This window comes from Stenella coeruleoalba (genome assembly GCF_951394435.1).
Source record: "Stenella coeruleoalba genome assembly, chromosome: 18".
NCBI classification, from domain to species: Eukaryota; Metazoa; Chordata; class Mammalia; order Artiodactyla; family Delphinidae; genus Stenella; species Stenella coeruleoalba.
In genome coordinates, this window is record NC_137164.1 from 69,603,489 (window position 1) to 69,620,946 (window position 17,458).

At 39.5% G+C, this 17,458-nt stretch overlaps 1 protein-coding gene across 6 annotated transcripts in view; it reads left to right on the forward strand.

Annotated features, from left to right (window-relative positions):
* The window catches only part of TPP2 (tripeptidyl peptidase 2), a 68,361-nt gene that overhangs the window by 43,447 nt on the left and 7,456 nt on the right, over positions 1 to 17,458 (forward strand). For 3 of the 6 annotated variants that reach the window (XR_013824843.1, XM_079902903.1, XM_079902905.1), the window contains exons 17-27: positions 943 to 1,097; positions 2,246 to 2,362; positions 2,602 to 2,702; positions 3,300 to 3,396; positions 4,289 to 4,426; positions 5,755 to 5,999; positions 6,260 to 6,338; positions 8,240 to 8,278; positions 13,585 to 13,736; positions 15,072 to 15,168; positions 16,165 to 16,295. Coding sequence is in view for 5 of the 6 variants with exons in the window: in XM_079902903.1 (XP_079759029.1) it covers positions 943 to 1,097; positions 2,246 to 2,362; positions 2,602 to 2,702; positions 3,300 to 3,396; positions 4,289 to 4,426; positions 5,755 to 5,999; positions 6,260 to 6,338; positions 8,240 to 8,278; positions 13,585 to 13,736; positions 15,072 to 15,168; positions 16,165 to 16,295 (1,351 nt within the window). In the remaining variant the exon portion in view is untranslated. Of the gene's footprint in view, positions 1 to 942; positions 1,098 to 2,245; positions 2,363 to 2,601; positions 2,703 to 3,299; positions 3,397 to 4,288; positions 4,427 to 5,754; positions 6,000 to 6,259; positions 6,339 to 8,239; positions 8,279 to 13,584; positions 13,737 to 15,071; positions 15,169 to 16,164; positions 16,307 to 17,458 lie in introns of all 6 variants that reach the window. The other 3 variants (XM_079902906.1, XM_079902907.1, XM_079902904.1) reach the window with 2 other exon arrangements.

Genomic DNA, 17,458 nt, shown 5'->3' on the forward strand with positions numbered 1-17,458 from the left:
GAAGTGATGTATGTGTTAGCTAACCTTTTTGTGATGATTGTTTCATAACATATACATACTCGTCAAATCATCACGTTGTACACCCTGAACTTGAAAATATTATATGTCAGTTGTTTCTCAATAAAACGGGGGGGGGGGAAGGGTCAAAGCAGGGGAAAAAAAGAAATGCAGTACAGATGATTCCTATTTCAAATACTTTGACATATTGTCATAACACTAGATTCTGTATTCTTAGCAAGTGATTAGGTTCCCAGAGCCCTGTGCCCACTTGATCTTGTGAGGCAGAGAATTAAGCCTTGCTTTGGTTCCTTGTCTCAGGGCCAGGTATTCGCGAGATAAGCTGCTGACCTGGCTTCACGGTGATCCTGGCTCATCTCCAGCTCCGCCGCAGAGCACAGCTAAGCATATGTAGTTCTGATAGTCATACTTTCCAGAAGCAAACAGTGCAGATAAACCAAGAGCGAGAGACTAGGAAAAGTTATCAGTGAAGTTGGATAAATGGATACTAATGGGACTTAGGCATGCTAACAAATAGAGGTTTCTAAAATTAAAATTCTCTTTACCAAGAATTGATTGGTTTTTAGCTGAAGCAAGAGGAAAGGTTGAACTTAGTAACAGAGAAGGGAGGGATTTTAAAAATTACCTGATTAGGATAATTGTGTGTCCCTCTGTGGACAGCTTGCTGTTTCCTGCTGTTTGCAGCGTAGCAGTTGCTTATTTTAATCCTGATTTATTTATTTTCCATAGCTAAATTTTCTACCCTCTCATCTTTATTAATACTCGGTCAGTTCATTGTTTTTAAAGAAATAGCAGATTTCATTTGAATATACCATTTCATTCTCTTGATATAGTATTTCCCCCTAAGTAGGCATTATGAAAGCCATTTTGTGTCTGTTTTAAATCTCGTCAGTTAGAATGTTGCTTCTTCCCTTGTCGTTGTAGAAGTTATGGTGTGCTCCTGTTCTTCTGAGGTGTCTGCCAAGTTTGTTCTTCATGCAGTGCAGCTTGTGAAGCAGAGAGCCTATCGAAGTCATGAGTTCTATAAGTTTTGTTCCCTTCCAGAGAAAGGAATGCTGACTGAATCCTTTCCTGTCTTGGTAAGTGTTAATTAACAGTCTGGAATCCTGAAACAGTTTCCTTTCGTTCTGGGTGTGGACTAAGACTAAGTATTTGAATTTGATTTTATAGTTTGTATTCAGAGCACATTGGGACTGTATATTTTATTAATGCTGAATAATGTTGGAAGATAGGTCGTCTTACTAGGATACTTGCAACCAAGTTGAGGTAAATGTTAATCTCTTAGGAAAGTGCTGGTCTGCCAGATGCTGACGCCTCACAAAGTGGACCCTGGTTGAGATTGTCTCCTCATCGTACAGTAGATTATTTCCATGTTTAAGACTTCTCTACGTGTTTTCTACTTATTTTAGTTATTTTATTAATGCCCTGTTGCTAAGAATCCATGAGGTTAATTTGCTTTTTAGGTGAAACTGCTGCTCCTGCCTACAGATTAGCCTGGCAGCTCTCCAGGCGTATCTGTAGTGTTAGAAATGGTGCCTAGTCCTTCCTTCTAGAAGGTGAACGCATTGATGTTCTTTCTTGAACTTGCTACTCAGTGTTTTCAGATGGCTGCCTCATCTTTCCTGTATCGCTTATGTTTCTGATAACTTTGACTTGTGTCCTTGTATGTGTTATAGAGTAATATGGTTCACTTTAAACTTTCTAATACACTGATTACTAGAAAACTTAATTTAAAACTCAAGTGTTCAAAGAACAGCTTTTGTTTTTACTTTTTTTAATAGGAAGAAACATGTGAGGGACCATAATTTCATTTGGCTTTGGTTGCCAGGCAGCTCTTGAGCCCAGAACTCAGCTGTGGCTATTGAATATGCCTCACAGAGTTGTCATACCCCTTCTCTTATCATTGTTCTTAATTATTTTTCCTTTGGTCCCAAGTTTTTATTCCAGTTTGTTTTCACCATTATTTTATTACATGTACTTCAGAAGCTGCCTCAGACCTCTTACGACAAGCAGTTTAGGATTATGAGTAAATAACTGTATATTTAAATACCTGCAGTCTGTCTCAGCAACTGTGATTTGTGTAACTTCAAGCATAGCTAATGATAAGTTTCTTTGAATTTTCCTGCTGTACAAATAGAAAAAGTTTGAAAGCATAGAACTGCTTTGAAACACCTATTTATGTTTTGTAATTTATGCATTGATAATTTAATTTCATTTTTCTTTGCAGGGTGGGAAAGCAATTGAGTTTTGTATTGCTCGTTGGTGGGCAAGTCTTAGTGATGTCAATATTGATTATACCATTTCTTTTCATGGGATAGTATGTACTGCTCCTCAGTTAAACATTGTAAGTTCCACATTTCCATCATTTTTAATGTCAGTTATTTGTGTTATTGTGAAATAATTTCAATGGTTGGGTTTACATTTTAATGGGGAGATTATCTATGGTTCTGGAAATAACAATAGTCTTTGTTCATAGGTGCTTATAAACATTGTGTTTGACACATTTAGGTCCAAGTATTGTTTAAAAATGCAGCTTGTTTTCAGTAGAGTTTGAGAAACTAATTTGATAAATATCCTTTGTAGCATGCATCAGAAGGAATCAACCGTTTTGATGTTCAGTCCTCCTTGAAATATGAAGATCTGGCTCCCTGCATAACTTTGAAGAGCTGGGTCCAAACACTGCGGTATCTTCAATGTTTTGGGGCTGCAAATGTTGGGTATCAGTGTGATGGGGGTGGGGGGATGGGCATCTCTTCACTCTTTGGAAAGGGTCTCTTTTATTTTTAATCATGTGAATGCTGGACGTGAAAATTCAGTTCACGACTTTCCAGCCCAGGGAACATGGTGGGTCTCTGAGAGGCAGCCTCAACAGCAGCTTCTGGCTTTAAGTAACATGTACCTAGAGCCCTTGCTGTGGCACCTGGCAGGACCCATCCCGTGATGAGGGCAGGGCTGTCTGCGGTCAGAGCCTGTCCTTCAGCACTGTGAGGAATTGTCACCTAGTCCCGGGATCTGATTCTGTTGAGACTGTCAGTTGATGGTTGAAAATGTTTTTATCATGAGAAGATTACCTTTGTAATACTGCAAAATTTAACTGTGTGCATTGCTATGGTTCAGTCAGTAAAGAATTATATAAGTTAATGATTAAAATATTACAAAATACATGGAAAAGGACAGCATCTAGGAATGCTCATTTGTCATTTATTGTGATACGTTATAGATTTTGCTGATTATAGTTTTCTCTCATTTCAATGAACTCTTATGCAATTGTCTGATTACAGCCCACTCAGTGCAAAAACAAAACCTTTAGGATCAAGGGATGTTTTGCCAAATAATCGTCAACTTTATGAGATGATCCTGACTTACAACTTTCATCAAGTAAGTGTTTGTGTAACCAAGTATACCCTTATAAAGAACTCTTGTGTTTTATGAATCATAAAATCAGAAATGGAAGGACAGTGTATTCAGAGTGTGTGTGTGTGTGTGTGTGTGTGTGTGTGTGTGTGTGTGTGTGACATACATGTATATGAAATAGAAACAAGTAATTAACCCTGGTTAATTTAGAATTATTCTTTGGGAAATTATGATATAGAACGATCTAAGTACCATTCAGATCTGAAGTCACAGATTCTAATTTAGTGGTGACCTGGCCTTTGAGCCTTAGTTTTTGTAATCACTGACACCTGCCTATTCTCTGATAACCTGTCCACTGGTTTGATGTCTTGTCAAAGCCAGATGCCTTCTGATTATGGAACCAGGCCTGATTGCTCTCTGTGAAGCAGGTGTTGGCACAGTGAGACATCAGAATAGCTCCTAGGTTGAATGGGTAGTAAAGGTAGTTAAGACGGGCATAAAAATCAGATCGAAGTTTATGGAGGATCAGTAAGATTTTAGTAAAACTCTTACTGAAGCATAATATGAATTACTGTTGGGGAGATAATTGATTTCAGTGGGTTGTCTAATTTCAACTTTATAAAGAAATTTTTAGTTTTATTAAAAAAAACCAGTTAATTAGAGGTCCTGAAGATATAGGTATTGCTTTAGTAATGAATACAGTTAGCTAGGTTTGTGTTTTTTAAACCTTGTAAGAGAAGTACCTTTTATTAGTCCCGAAATCCTGGATGTGTTCTGCATTTTTGAAATTGGTTACTGCAAGAAAATATTTTTAATACTTTAAATGTAAAAGTCTGATCAATAGCAACATTACAGGTCTACATTAGAAATCATATAAACCACATCAAATAATCATTCTTCCCCCCCCCCCCCACAGCCCAAGAGTGGGGAAGTGACTCCAAGCTGCCCCCTGCTTTGTGAATTATTGTACGAATCAGAATTTGACAGCCAGCTGTGGATTATATTTGACCAGAACAAAAGACAGATGGGTTCCGGAGATGCTTACCCTCATCAGGTATGATTTTTAGAATTAACAGCTGTTTCTTGAGCTGATGAAGCCCGGATTCTTGCTCTGGTAACGTGCCTGCTTTTTAAACACCAGTGTGGTTGTGCGTTTAGTACTTGGACACACGGCTAGCAGCTCAGCTGTCTGTTGCAGGTCGGACCGTGACAGCTTTTCATCCCCATGGTTGGGCTGAATCCGGCTTCGGGGTAAAGGAGGGCCAGGAGGATGCTCACAGACGCTGGCCAGCAGAGCTTTTTATTTTTAGTACTTCTCCTTCCTACCCAGTGCTTGCTCCTATCTGCACGGTGAAAGCAAATCATCCAGGATATGTGAGCCCCTTGAAGTGATCCCAGGTCTGAACTGGATCCAGAGCACAATGACAGAGCCAAGTGTCTTCAGTTTATTAGAACTTTGAAATATGTTTCTTCTTGGTCAACTGTGTAGTGAGCACTTACTATATGCCAAGCACTGTGCCTGGCACTGTCATTTGGAAGGAAAAAAAATCTTTTAATCATATAATTTATAGAAATCTTATCCCTGATTGAAAGACTGGGACAAAGAAATGAGCTATTTCCTGTAACCTTTATAATTTTATGCTAAATAATAAAAATAATTTACGCAGGGTTTTCAGTTAGTCATTCAAGGAATGGTTTCCTTTTTTTCCTCAAAGCCAGGCCCTGGCACGTCTCCTCAGTACAGACTGGGTTATTGCAGCCATTCCTTTTGTTACTTTAAAAAATCTCAGAAGAAACTGCTGCTGCAGCATACAGCATTCCGTCCTCTTGAGCAGGTTGCCTGGATGGAGCATGGCAGATCTGTACTCCTTTGTCCCCATTGGCTCCCTGTTTTTCCCGTCTGCAATAAAGGGGGGTGGCATGGTGGTTATGATCTAAAGGTTACCAGTTATGTGCATACAAACACGTGTGTGTGTCTGTCTTAGATATTACACAGCACCTCAGTTTTGCTTATTCTTGGTGTCATTTTATCCGTGCCCGTGAAGACCCAGGAACTAGAAAATCGTTGCCTTTTCCAGTCGTGAGCGGATGCTGATTCAACTGGGCGCCTAGAAGTGGCCTGTTGTTGTGGGAGGGCTGAGGGCTGAGGGCTTGGCTGCCTTCAGCTCCCTTATCCTCTGCTCTGGACGTGACCTTGGCCAGCTCACTTTGACATCCAGTCGGGGCGTTGTGTGCGTGTCATGTGTGTGTCGTAACTTGCACTGTACCTCACATACTGTAAGCACTCTGTAAGTGGTAATTCTTAACTGTTTATCCTCTTACTGTAATTTTCGTTCATGTGGCTAAACCTTACTTTTCCCAAATGTTGTTTTTCTTTTATAGTATTCTTTGAAACTGGAGAAAGGAGATTATACAATTCGACTGCAGATTCGGCATGAGCAGATCAGTGATTTGGAACGTCTTAAAGATCTTCCATTTATTGTTTCTCATAGGTTGTCTAATACCTTGAGCTTAGATATTCATGAAAATCATAGTCTTGCACTTCTAGGAAAGAAGAAATCAAGTAACTTGACATTACCACCCAAATATAACCAGCCATTCTTTGTTACTTCCTTACCTGACGACAAGTAAGTGATAACATTGCTTAACACTCACTATCCATCTTATACTCTGTAATCTTTAAATGCTAGTTTATAATATGAGGCTACACTTATACTGTGTTGTCATTTGCCATTTTAGACTAAGGTTATTTCTCCCTTTGGTTTTTGAAATCTTAGCTACGGAAATTATTTCAGAATGCAATTGTTTTGATGTTTTTCCCCCTAATTCACTTTGTGAAACTTTCTTTTTTGTTCCTTTTCTCTCCTCTTTTGAATCTTCTTCTTAGAATACCTAAAGGGGCAGGACCTGGATGCTACCTTGCAGGATCATTAACGTTGTCAAAGACTGAACTCGGAAAGAAAGCTGTAAGTACTAGGTTTTTTTCACACTGACAGTGCCTGTTCCAAAATTTCCATTTCCTTAAAAATGGAAATTAATTTACATTTCAGAATGAGTAAAAGAGAAGATCTCTCTGGAAAAAGAAATTTAATAGTTTTTTTTCCCCCAAGTTGCTAGTAAAGGTCAATTAATATTTGGTTGTATTTTTATATATTTATTATTCTTTTTCCCAAGCCTAAGTACTTGGGCCTTGAACCTGTTCTGCCTTGCACAGCTAATATACTTGAACTTCCCGTGAAATATGTAGATCCAGATCAAACTTGGCTTAAGTGAATGGGATGTTTTTAAAATTAGAGAATTTATAGAGTTTTAAGTAACGTAATATTGTGGATATAGGAATAAATCAGATCTTCTTGGGTGACTTCTAAAAACCAGTCAGGACAATTACTACTAATAAACAGTATTTTTTACTTGTACAGATCTTTCTCTTATTGGAATTTTGTGTAGCTATCTACAAGGTAGTTATTTCTTTTGGCATTAAGGTTTATTTTATAGTTTCAAAATTGTGCTTTTTGTTAAAAACATGTTTCTGGTTGTTATATTTTAGAGATAATTGTTATGGTTTGATAGTACCTGTTTTAGTTTTTCCATCTGTTTTCATTACAAATTTATTGTGAGAATAGTGTTTATATACATCTATCACCCTCTGTCATAATGTCATTTTAGCTCAATGCCAGTAAAAGTTGTCATTCTTATAGTTTTGCATTTCTCTTTAGCATTAGTTCTTACAAAGTAAGTCCACCACCTAACTCTGGAATTTATAAGTGCTGTTATCAAAATGAATAGAGCTCAAACATCTTAACAAGTATTCTCATGTCTTACCACTGTTGAACCAAAGATGGTTTATTAGCTGTCATAGGAGCGTCATCACGTAGGACTTTTGTGCTTAGAACAAGTCGTTTGCCCTGATAGTTCTTGAGTCTCATTTCAGTCTGTACTATTTACTTATATGTACTTTAGTATAAGTTATAAGTACTTCAGTATAATATAGCCTTAGTAGAATGTGAAGTGAATCAGTAGTTACTGGAATTCATAGATGCACTGATTTAAGAAGTCCTGGTCTAGGTCCTTTTAAGTAGGTTTCATTTTCTGCTATGGGAAATATTGCTGCCTCTGCTATGGGGCTTCAACAGTGAGTCTTCTCATCCAGGTAACTTCTGAAGTGTCCACTGCCTGTGATGAGTAAGACAAGAAGAGCATTGTTATTAGAAGTATGCTTTTAGCAATTCAGAGATAGTGCTTCCTGGCTGCATTCTTTAAGAGGCAGTTGTGAAGTTAAGTTATAAACAGGTGGGATTGACTATAGTTATTACTTACCAGGGTAGATTTTCTTGAGAAAACCTAAAGCTACAGAGTTAATTGTAATTCCCAACACATTGTTTATTTCATCGGATCTCAGCCATGGTGCATTTCTTGCGGTTCTGGCAGCTGCGAAGGTAACTGTTCCTCTTGCCCCTCTCTGACGTTCCCAGATTCCCTCGAACGATGCCGTTTCTGGCGCATGGGCGTGTGTGATCGTTGTGACAGCCTTGAAAATCTGACTTTGCGGACCGTCACCTAAATTTAATGTTTTTAGAACTGTTTGGATAACTAATGAATTTTGCTCTACAAACTTTTGAAATAAAAAGCTGAAAAACATTGACCCTTAGGAATAACACATTTGAGTGCATTTTTATTAAAAAAAAAAAATGAAAGTGGCAGTATTGCTTTCTTTAAAAACCTGCCATTTTGATGACAGACCTGACCCTTCTAAGTACTGTGACCCATACAGGTGGGATGGAAACTGGCAGAAAAATAGACAGAGGTGGTATCTCCATCCTGTGTAGATTACGCATGATTTCTTACAGAATGTTGTTCTAACTCCCAGGGGCAGTCTGCAGCAAAACGACAAGGAAAATTTAAAAAGGTACTGATTGTCAGTTCTTTAAAAAGATGTCTTAAAGCCTTATTTGCATATTAGTTAAACTTCTTTTTCTGTCACTATTATCTTTTTTTAAAAAATCTCTCCCTTAGTTTCCTTTCTTTCAGTTCTGCAGTATAGTGCTTTTAGCTTATCAGTGTTGACAAACTGCTTTCTTAAAGTTTTTTTTCCCTGCCATAAATTGCTTGAAGACCCCTGGTTTATATGTGTATAGAGAAAATTTTAATGCTATTCATTTCTTACTGCAGGTATGACCAAGTAATAATATTTGAACTTTGGCATATCTAAAATCCTATAGAAAGATGAATGATTTTTTTTAGCTATATATGACAAAACAATTATTTTTGAAGTCTAAAGTCATTCTTAAATTGGATGATTTGATTAATAATAAAATATTATTAAAATATTTAAAGTAAAGTTTTTTTCCTGCTCTTGCATCTTCTTTGTTCTGGAAAGGCAGAGATGAAAAGAGCAATGGGTGTAGCAGAAACAGAAATAAGGACTGTGGCCCCAAATTAAAACTTACACTAAGAGCAGGAGCAGGTTTTAAGACCGTAACTAGTAAATGATGTGACCAGCTTCTCTGCAACTTATTTAACAATCTCTGATTGACTGCTGGAGCCAAATTTAGTTTGAAAATCTGTACTTCAGGTCTAGTTTAGAGAAAGGGATACGTATTCGATGAGCTCTCTGGTGAGGACCTGCTGACATCATTTGTCATCGTAGTGATTTCTCTCCTGCGTGCAACAAGCACTGTAGGGCAAGAATTAGTGTTTTAAGAAGAAACAAAAGAGAATTCAGTGTTTAATTCATAGTGATGTGAAACTGGGAGCCACCATTTTATAATAGATAAAATGTCTTTATTAAAATGACCTCTAAAATTCTATATGATTATGTAGTGGTAAAGACTTTGTTCAAACAAAATACACCACTGGGGGTTATCTTCCCAGGTAAAGGAATGTCGGCTTCTCTGTAGGCCGTATTTCTCAACTGAGCGTCTTTACCCATTTGAAGGCCATGTAAATTCATTTAATGGAATTTAACCAGCATTACAACAAAAACAGAAAATGTCAGTTCATCAGACTCATAAAACTGTAATTTCATTTTATGCACACATTATCTTTGATTCATTTTGAAAATAGCCTGAAAGCCCCTGCTTCAGAGAATGAGGAGCCCACTAGAAAGAAGGTGCGCGTCCCAAAGGCAGAGCTGGGGGTTCTCTTTCTGTTGTACTGTTTGGTGGATCTTCTGGAGTTTTGGTGCCTTTTGTTTGTATTAGATTATTTGAGATAGGAAACTATCAAATGAATAGGAACGTTATTGTTAATTGACGGATAGTGAAGCTTCTAGAGCTGGGCATCTGGAGTCGCTTCCTCCCATTTCTCCCCATCTTCAGTGTAAGTGCACGTGAAGCTCTTGTTTTAAAAATAATCATTATTATATATAGTTTTATAGTCACATTACAAAATACATAATTTATTGCCTGAACAAAATACCAACTTTGTATACATAATCCTCAATGGATTTGTCCTCTGGGTTTCAGTGACTTTTGAGTTGAATGTGTATGTTACCCTTTTTAAAGTTCATTGTAATATGAAAGAATATAGTTATTTTTAACATAAATAGCACTCAAATATGACATTAATTTTTTAAATAGCTATTTTAGTTCGTGTAAATGAATTAAAAATTTGAATTTATACTTTTTAATCATTTAAGAGCTAAGGGTATTATGTTTTGAACCGAAATTTAAATGGTGGTTTGTTAAATAGTTATTGGTTTGGCAGATAGATTTCATTTTCTAAATATTGTTCAATTCAATTCAAACACTGTTGAAATACTTTGTAATAATGGAGTGATTTTTTTCTTAAAAAATATGCTTACTGTTAAGTGTCTGCTATAGAGAGCTTATATCGTAGTATTTCTGCTCTGAAGATTCTTCTTTGACTGTCTTTTAAAATCATAATCAAGATTTCTTATGATTTAATGGTACAAAATCATTTCTGTTAAGTGGACCCTATGCTAAGCCCTTGAGAAGCTGAGTTGTAAAAATACTTACTGACAAAAAGAACAGATGACCATGATAAAATAACTGAAAAATAGGGCTTCCCTGGTGGCGCAGTGGTTGAGAGTCCACCTGCCGATGCAGGGGACACGGGTTCGTGCCCCAGTCCGGGAAGATCCCACATGCCGCGGAGCGCCTGGGCCCGTGAGCCATGGCCGCTGGGCCTGCGTGTCCAGAGCCTGTGCTCCGCAGCGGGAGAGGCCACAACAGTGAGAGGCCTGCGTATCGCAAAAATAAATAAATGAATGAATGAACGAATGAATGAAAAATAACTTCATTTCTCTTTTGGTTGGAGACTAAAACAACCATGTCCATAATATTTAGTAATAAGAAGTAGCTCTTGTCCTGAAATATTTTATAGGATAATACTGGCCTTTATAATTACTAATTTGGTACAGATTTACTATATAAAATGATGATTACAAAATCTTGGTTCCCCCCCACCCCAAGGCCATTCATCATTAACTTTCCCAGTCTCTTTTGCATTTTTAGTGATAGTTTATGGTTGCTATTATATATGGTTTCTCTCTATTTGCAGATCTTTGTTAGAGTTCATTGTTAATCATCGATGAAGTTTAATGGATTGTTCATTTTTAATTCAATTCTGTTTTCTCTCTTTACTAAAACATCTTAGCAAATGCCTTACCTCTGAGCCTCAGAGGAAGAATTGCCTCACAACAGAGAGACCTCGCCTCCTGAGGTTTGTCCCTCTCCCTGCTCAGGCGAGGAGGAGGGGACAGCAGGGGGGTGCACACACTGAATGCAGGTGCAGGCACATTCCAGCACACTGGGCGGTACAGGAGCCTGACTGCAAAGGGAGTAGGGCCCTATTAACAGTAAATGTTGGAGGCCACTTGCACCTTTAATTCTTAGGTGTGTTGTCTCTGCTAAACAGATGACACTGAAGTGGGCTGTTACTGTGAAAACTTGGTGGTCAGTTACCCACTCAAATGTTGCAGACCCTTTTAACTTGGCTTAAGCTCAGGGCAGTGTCCACCTAGCAGAGTAAACCTGGAGAAGGAGCGCAGGATGGGTGGCAGGGACTGGAAGGAAGCCTGCCCATGGGAGGGCTGTTTCCCCTTCCCAGGCTCACACTTCACTGAAGACCTTTGCTTGCAGACTTGCTCCCGGACCTCAAGGGGGAGTGGTGCTGAAATGGCTAAAAATGGCTTTCTGTGGTTCTCGTCCATCAGTGGTCTTCTGCGCTTTAAATGGGTTGTACTGAAATGGTGGTTACTATTTCATTAGAGCTCCTACAACAGTAGCTGCTTATATTTACTGTTATATCCCCAAATAAAGTTTAATTGTGAAAATTGTTAAAATGGACATATTTATGGAGTATTTACACCTCAGGGGAAGATGGGGCCAGTACTTGTTTGTGACTCAACCTGTGCAAAGTTTTTTCTGAAATTATGTGAATAGGGCCTTGACAACTTTGATAGTGTAATTTGTTCCAATTTTAGAAACTTTGTTAATTAAAACAAATACAAGATTTTAGTTTAGCAATGTTTTTAATGTAAACCTAAAGATAGAATTTTAGAAATTGTCTTAATAAATAATGATTTAATTAGGGACACCTAGTATTGTGCCAGGAACGGATCTAGCAACTATAACAGGTGATTTCATTTCCCAGATCCTGCATTACTTTTCACAAGACTCACGTGCTAATAAAATAGACACAAAAAGGTGTAGTTACACTTGCTCTCTTTAAAGCAAAGCTTCTCAAAAGGACCATCCATGCCTGTTTACTTCTCACCTCCCTCTCGGCCTTTACCCTCCGCCCTCCGCCCCCCACCAGCCTCCCCTGCTGCTCTTGCTCTGTCGGCGATCAGCAGCCACTGTGCTGTCAGGTTTGACAGTTACTTCTCCCGCCTGACGCCGCCTTTCAGCTAGCTGTCACTAGCCGCCCACGCTCGATCTTCGTGCTGGCTTTTCCCCGGGGCTGCCGTGACCTCAGACTCTCCCTCCACAGTGGAAAGCTTTGGACCATTCCTGGGCTTGCTCTTTTCCCCCTCCCCGACCCCTGCTGGTCTCATTCAGCCCCTCGTCTTAAATACCACCAGCAACCACCATCGGTCCTGCCTTCCTGGGACATCTCATGTCCCTTTATTGCTTCCTTTTCTATAGCCTGTCCTTTAGTTCCAGGCAGTGTCAGGACACCTGGGTCTGTGTCCCAACTTGTTTTCTCTTTTTCCACTTTGGCCTCTATCATCCATTCTCCACGTAGGTAGTATCAAGAGTTATTTAAAAAAAAAAAAAACACCAAAAAACCAAAGTGTTTAAACAAAAAGCAAAAATCCTTAATCATGTCACTGCCTTGCATACAGCTCTTCCTGTGGCACCTAGAATAAAACCTGTATTTTTTTACCCGTACTCTGTCAGCCCTGCTTACTTACTGTGGCCGCTGCCCTTTCTCAGAACCTAACCCTGTGCTTGCTGCACACCCCCTCAGGTTTCTGCAGGTGCTCGTCTTGTCCCCGCACATCTCTTCCTCTCCTCGTTTTGGTTATTCAGGTTCATTGAAGTTTATTCCTTGAGATCACTGAGGCGCCATTAGAGTGTTTCCATGACCACTTTGTCTGCATGGGTCCCCCCTTACCCACCAGTCACGCTCTATCCCCTTACTCTATTCTGTTGTCTTCGTATCACGTGTCGTTCCTGAAGTTGTTTATTTACCCACACGTTTGTTGGCTGTCTTCCCAGAGGGTGAAAGGCCCTTGTCTGCTTTGTCCCTCACCTCTTTGGAGCTATTACCTTGCACACCGCGGGAGCTCAGTAAGTCCTGTGGACTGAATGAAGAAAGAAATTTCTCTTTAAATTTAATTAGAAAAGCAGATCTTTTCTTTCTTTCTTTAAAATTTAATTATTTTCTCTTCTCAGATGTAAAATGTGAAAGCTCAGTACGTTTTTGTAGTCAGTCTGTCAAGTAAAACTAAGAATACCAAATAACACTTAAATGGAGAAAAGTTTGTTCTTATTTCCTTGTTTTAAAGGAGTTATTAGAAGCATTAGCTTTAAAGTTTGGGAGAAAATTACTTTGATCTCAGATTGGAACTTTAGATGTATTTTGGCCCTTAGAATCTGAAATACAGTGTAGTACCGCTCAAGTGCAGCCGATGTTACGTGCTGTTCGGCTATTGAAGATTTTTTTTTCTTTTTTGAAGATTTTTAAATAAGGAATATTAAGCATGTTAATCTAAGACTGTCTCTCCACGTTCATTTTTCACAGGATGTAATACCTGTTCATTACTACCTAATATCTCCACCAACAAAGACTAAGAATGGCAGCAAAGAGAAAGAAAAAGATTCAGAAAAAGAGAAAGATTTAAAAGAAGAGTTTACTGAAGCATTACGAGATCTTAAAATTCAGTGGATGACAAAGTAAGTTTTAAATGAGTTTTAATCCTCTAAGCGTTTACTTTTATTTTCCCAGTTACAACAATATTGTGTGTGTATGCAAAGGCTATGTATTCAGAAATGTTGACAGTGGATAGGACTGCAAGTGCTTTTAAATTTTCTTGTAATTATATTTAGTTTTTAATTCCCTTTTGTGATAAGAAGTTTTAAAATTTTAATCCTTATTCTGATCTGCTCTTGGAAGAGAATTTTATTGGAAGGTACAAAAAAGAAAATAAATCACTTTTTGCCCCCTTTCCAAAGATAACCATTGTCCTGTTATTATTAGTTGTCTCTGTATTTATACATGTAGCAGGTGAGTGATACTGTGTCCTGGTTTTCCAGTTACTATTTGATTACGAGCAAATTTAAAACAGACCTTTTTAAGCCTCTGGAAATGATCCTAAGGACATACAGCAAACGGAGAAACACCTATTTAAGAACATCTACAAAAGTTCAGTAAGAAAAGTGAGACTCTGGTATGTGAGCCAAGGTCACTCTTCCCACTCCCAGCTCAGTGAAGCGGAGCCTCCTCCAGACTGGCTGCAGCCAGGACCACAGGCTCCCCGTCCCCTTGGCTTGGAGGACTCTCCTGCTGGGAGGGGCAGGGGGTTGGCACATGTCGGCCAGCACCCCAGCCCCGCAGCCTGCTGCTGAGGCCAAGTTTTGGGTGAATTCCGTTGAGAGGCGGGGGCTCTCTCCTGCTCAGCCCCCGCCGGCGACGCAGAGGGTTTGCCAGGTGGGCACTGCTGAGAACGCAGGCCCCGCCATGGTTTCCCGCCAGGCGGGGCAAACCGCGGCCTCTGCTCTGCTGCTGTTCCTCCCACCATGGAGTCAGTAAGAACAGATGTAGTTTCTTCAGCTTCCCCAGCTGGGAACGTGGAACATCTGTCTCTTTGTTCATTCAAGACTTCAGATTCTTCCAAAACAGTGTAAATTTTCCTTCTTTGTAGGTCTTAGGCATTTCTAGATCTTTTAATCTTTCTTAACTGTTTTTGAATGTTTTTTTCCCTCCCGTTGATAAATCTAATTATAGATGGTATGTAGGAAAGCTGTCGATGCTTACTTTCATCTGACCATCTTATTGAACTCATAAATGAAATAATTTCCAGTTTGATTTTTTGTTTTGTTTTGTTTTCTCGGTAGCATATTTATACTGCCTGCAAATAAATACAGTCTTTGTCAGTAATTATATTTCAGATTGGTACCTTAGGTTATTGACTGGAACTTCAAAACAATGTGAAGTAATAGGAAAGACAGAAATTATTTTCTTTCTAAAAGAACTGAAATAATGACTGTTTCTCTTTCTTATATATGTAGGCTGGATTCTAGTGACATTTATAATGAATTGAAGGAAACATACCCTAATTATCTCCCTCTGTACGTTGCACGACTTCATCAGTTGGATGCTGAAAAGGTTGGGCGTGTTCGATTTTACTCTGAGTCTCTTATTTTGTTTGCAGTATTAGATGAGGTTTGCCTTTGGAATAAGGGGGCAGTCTTTGTCTTCTCTTCTTGCCGACTGAGAACGTGTCGCCTCAGATTGAATGTTCTGTTGAGCTATTTTCATTAAGCTGACTCGGGACTCACGTTTGGTCAGTGGGAGGAGAAGTAGATAGGAAACCCTAAGGGTGGCTTTTCTGACCTTGACCTGAAGAGCCGGGAGCAGAAGGCCGTGGTCGTGGCCTGCTGGAGTCTCAGGCGCCTGCAGCAAAAGCGGAGCTCCTCTGCACTACCTTGGCTAACTTCGTTTCTGATTTCTGAGAATTGGCTGTGTAGCTCCCAGCTGTCCTCAGTGGACCAGCTCTCACTGGGAGTCCTGGCTGTAGAAAGTGCTTGTGGCCATAACCAATCAAGAGTCACCAAGGGTTGAGTGTGAGCCAGCAGGCCCTGTGAGGAGCTGGACTGCTGAGGACGCCAGGACAGCCCGGGGCCCGTAGTGAGACTCTCTTGCTTCTGTTCCTGTTTACTCTCATTTCGGAGGTTTCAGTAATAAATTAGAATTTGTCTCATCAGCTGGTGCTTTTTTTACTTCTGTTTTCATGTGCTGTGGGACTGGGGTAACATAGCTGATCACATTTCTGAACTTTTAAGTTACCCAAGGAAAGAGCTGCCTCTGTAGAAAACAGTTTATATTTCTGTGAACTTCGTTATCTTGCTTATTACTCCATTCAGCGCCAGTGGGGGGTGTAGGGTAGGTATTTTCCCGTCTGAGCTCAGGTTTTCGAGAGATGCTGACCGTCGTAAAGGTCACACCAGGAGCTAGTGCGGAGCCCCTGGGCTGCACAGCCTACCTGGTCCCGCACCACGGGAGTCCTAACTCTCACGGGCATGACCGACAGAAGTGAAATGCGTCAGGAGGCTCATGGATACATCCATTTTTTTCTTATTTCTTCTTTTTTTTTCCTCCCAGGAACGAATGAAAAGGCTTAATGAAATTGTCGAAGCTGCAAATGCTGTTATTTCTCATATAGATCAAACGGCCCTAGCAGTTTATATTGCGATGAAGACTGACCCCAGGCCCGATGCAGCTATTATAAAAAAGTACCTAACCAGTAAATACTCTTTCTTGCATCTCATTTCTTAGTTACTTTTTTTAATTATTGAAAATATCCTTCTTTTCTGGTATTTTTTATATCCTTATCATTGGAGTTTCCGATTTGGGGATACTCCATCCTTAAATATCTTACAGTAATTTTCTCCAGTCGTTTAAGATTAAGCAAAAGAAAAGTCGTTTGCCTCCTCCACCATCAGGTGCTGTCATGGTGGAGAGATTTGAGTGGCTGTGATCAAGCAGTCCAGCCATTTGGGGGATATGTGTGAACTGGACACATGGAGAAGGAAGCACAGAGCACCCTGTAAAATTAATTTTTCAAGTGTTGATTGACCAATAGCATGACAGGCTCCAAATTTAGTTTATATGCTTATTAGTAAAGTGATAAGAAATCACATTGGGTTAAAGCCATTATCTGGCAACTTCAGTTTATGAAACTGGGTTTACAGTACTACTTGAGAACAAGGGTGGGGGAATTATACTTTAGCCTTAGGAAACTCTAACGTGATGTGTACAACAGACGCGTAGCTGGGTTAATGCGTTTGTAAGGCTCCATCCGTGCGAGAGTGTGGTTTCCGCTTGCTGGTGTGACGGTCCGGCGGCTCTCCCGTTCACCCTTCCACGAACTCCTACCATCATCTCCTGATAACACTCCCACACTCCCAGTACCAGTCTCCCCTCTGTCACTTTGGTTTATTTCCAACCCTGGGGGTCCTTAACTTACAAGGGTAGAAGTTTCCTCCTCTTAGCGTTATTGTAACTAATAATAAACTGACACCGTGCAGGCTGCCTGAAAATATGGTAGTTTCCCTTAAAGATTCCATCTGCTTCAGTCAGAATTTTTTTTATATACATACAAAACTCTTGATTTTAAACTGCTCGAACTCTTGACCTTGCATCGTTTATACTGATATTACAGGTCTTAACGAATCTTACAAGCAGCAGTGTTCAAGCGGAATAAAATTTGTTCAAAATAGGTTCTTGGCCATTGCCAGCACCCTTTCACACTTTCCAAAGGAACCTTCTCGAAACATTGCTGTTTTATTGTTGCTAATAATAATAGTGGATGGTGCAGCCACCATTTATGAAATGCCAGTTATATACAAATGCCAGTTATATGCATTATGAAATGCCAGTTATATATATTATGAAA